Source organism: Micromys minutus (genome assembly GCF_963924665.1).
Source record: "Micromys minutus genome assembly, chromosome: 12".
Taxonomy (NCBI): Eukaryota; Metazoa; Chordata; class Mammalia; order Rodentia; family Muridae; genus Micromys; species Micromys minutus.
Window position 1 is genome coordinate 16291470 of NC_137981.1, and position 1499 is coordinate 16292968.

The following is a 1499-nucleotide window of genomic DNA, read 5'->3' on the forward strand; positions in this document are numbered from 1 at the left end:
CTCTTTTATGTGTTGATTCCGGTTCCCTTATCTTGGACTCTGTCCTTCCTGGTTTCTGTTGAAAGGTCTCACAATTGACCCTTGTGGACAGCCATGCAGGGAGAAGGCAAGAAATTGTCTCACTGAGAGATCCAAATTCCCTGGTCTCCTCTGCCAGGTACTTCTTCCCCACTGATAAACATCAGGGAAGATGTCCTGTAGGAATGTTCTGGAAAGATGCCCATTTCTTATTAGATTTATTTGTTTCCAGGGACTGGGTAGATGCCTCAATTGGTATGATGCCTTGCCTCAAAACTCACACACACACACACACACACACACACACACACACACACAAACACAAACAGACACACAGATACACTCGCACAATTCTGTGCATGTGTATATTTATTTCCTTTCCTCTCTCACCAACCCTGTCAGACACAGAGATACCAGAGACCTACATGAGTATGCTAAGGTGTTTATTGATTAGAAAAGATCTAAAGCTAAATTAAAGAGATTTGGGGAACTAGTTTCATGAGAACAGAGGCTGAAGTCAGCGCAGACAGAGGAGCTGGTTCTTCATCATTATGACAATGTCCTTGGCAGTAGCAGCTGAGCTGAGGGACAAAGTGCTGGCACTGGAGCTAAAATGTCCTGTCCAGGTGCACCGGAACCACTGGGTACCTGCGACTGTCCTGTGGAGATCTGTTGTTACAGCCAACTGAGTAGAAATTCTCCAATGTTGTACTTTGGTATCTGCACCGGGTATAATCGACTCCTATCAAGGTGAGTCTACAGACAGTTACAGGAACCCGAGATGAACTTTCATGACAATTTGTACTTATCCCATCTCTGCAGGTGGTACTTGGATTGCCACACACACTGACAACATCAGCAAAGGTTGTATGAAGGAAAGTATTTTGGTCCTTACAGGTTCCTGTAAAACTGTTAACGACACGCATTGCATCATCACATCGGGCATAGGATCTTTTATAGATATGTTGGATCTCAAACAACTGTGAACGGGTTGGTGGCTGGCATGATGCTAGCATTAGGACAAGTCCCAGCAGAAGCAGAAGACAAAGTCTGGACTCAGTCAGCTTCAGACCCATGTTTCCTGTGAGAACAGAAGAGAAGTGACTACTCCTTCCTTGGACTAGTTTCCCTATCTCTCCCTTAAAGCCCTCTGTTGTCACTGGAGCCACTTCTCAGGGACACTGCCCCATCACTGCCCCGCCTGTCCCAGGCCTAGACAGGCAGTGTCTTACCCAGTCTGCGTTGTAGCTCCTGTGGAACTGAGTGCTGCTTGTCCTGGAAATCAGGGATAATGGGTGAGCTGCCCTTGGGCCATAGATATAGGGCAGGCTCTGTGGGTGGAGCTGGTGGCTCAGAGTCTTCAACATGCAGAACCCACAGATTGGTACATTGCCTGCTTGTGCAAACAGCCTTCGGGTTCCTCACTTGCCGAAGCCATGGTGCTGCTGGCTGCATTGTAAGGGGTGAAATTCAAAGTCCTC

The 1499-nt window shown here is 47.3% G+C and overlaps 1 protein-coding gene across 1 annotated transcript; it reads right to left on the minus strand.

The window, feature by feature from the left end:
- Window positions 1-626: 626 nt before the first annotated feature.
- On the minus strand, window positions 627-1094 carry LOC308428143 (ribonuclease 2B-like; the record flags this gene model as incomplete). Its single annotated transcript, XM_080926458.1, has 1 exon — window positions 627-1094. One exon carries the CDS (start codon window positions 1092-1094, stop codon window positions 627-629), a length of 468 nt encoding a protein of 155 aa, XP_080782584.1.
- Window positions 1095-1499: the final 405 nt, after the last annotated feature.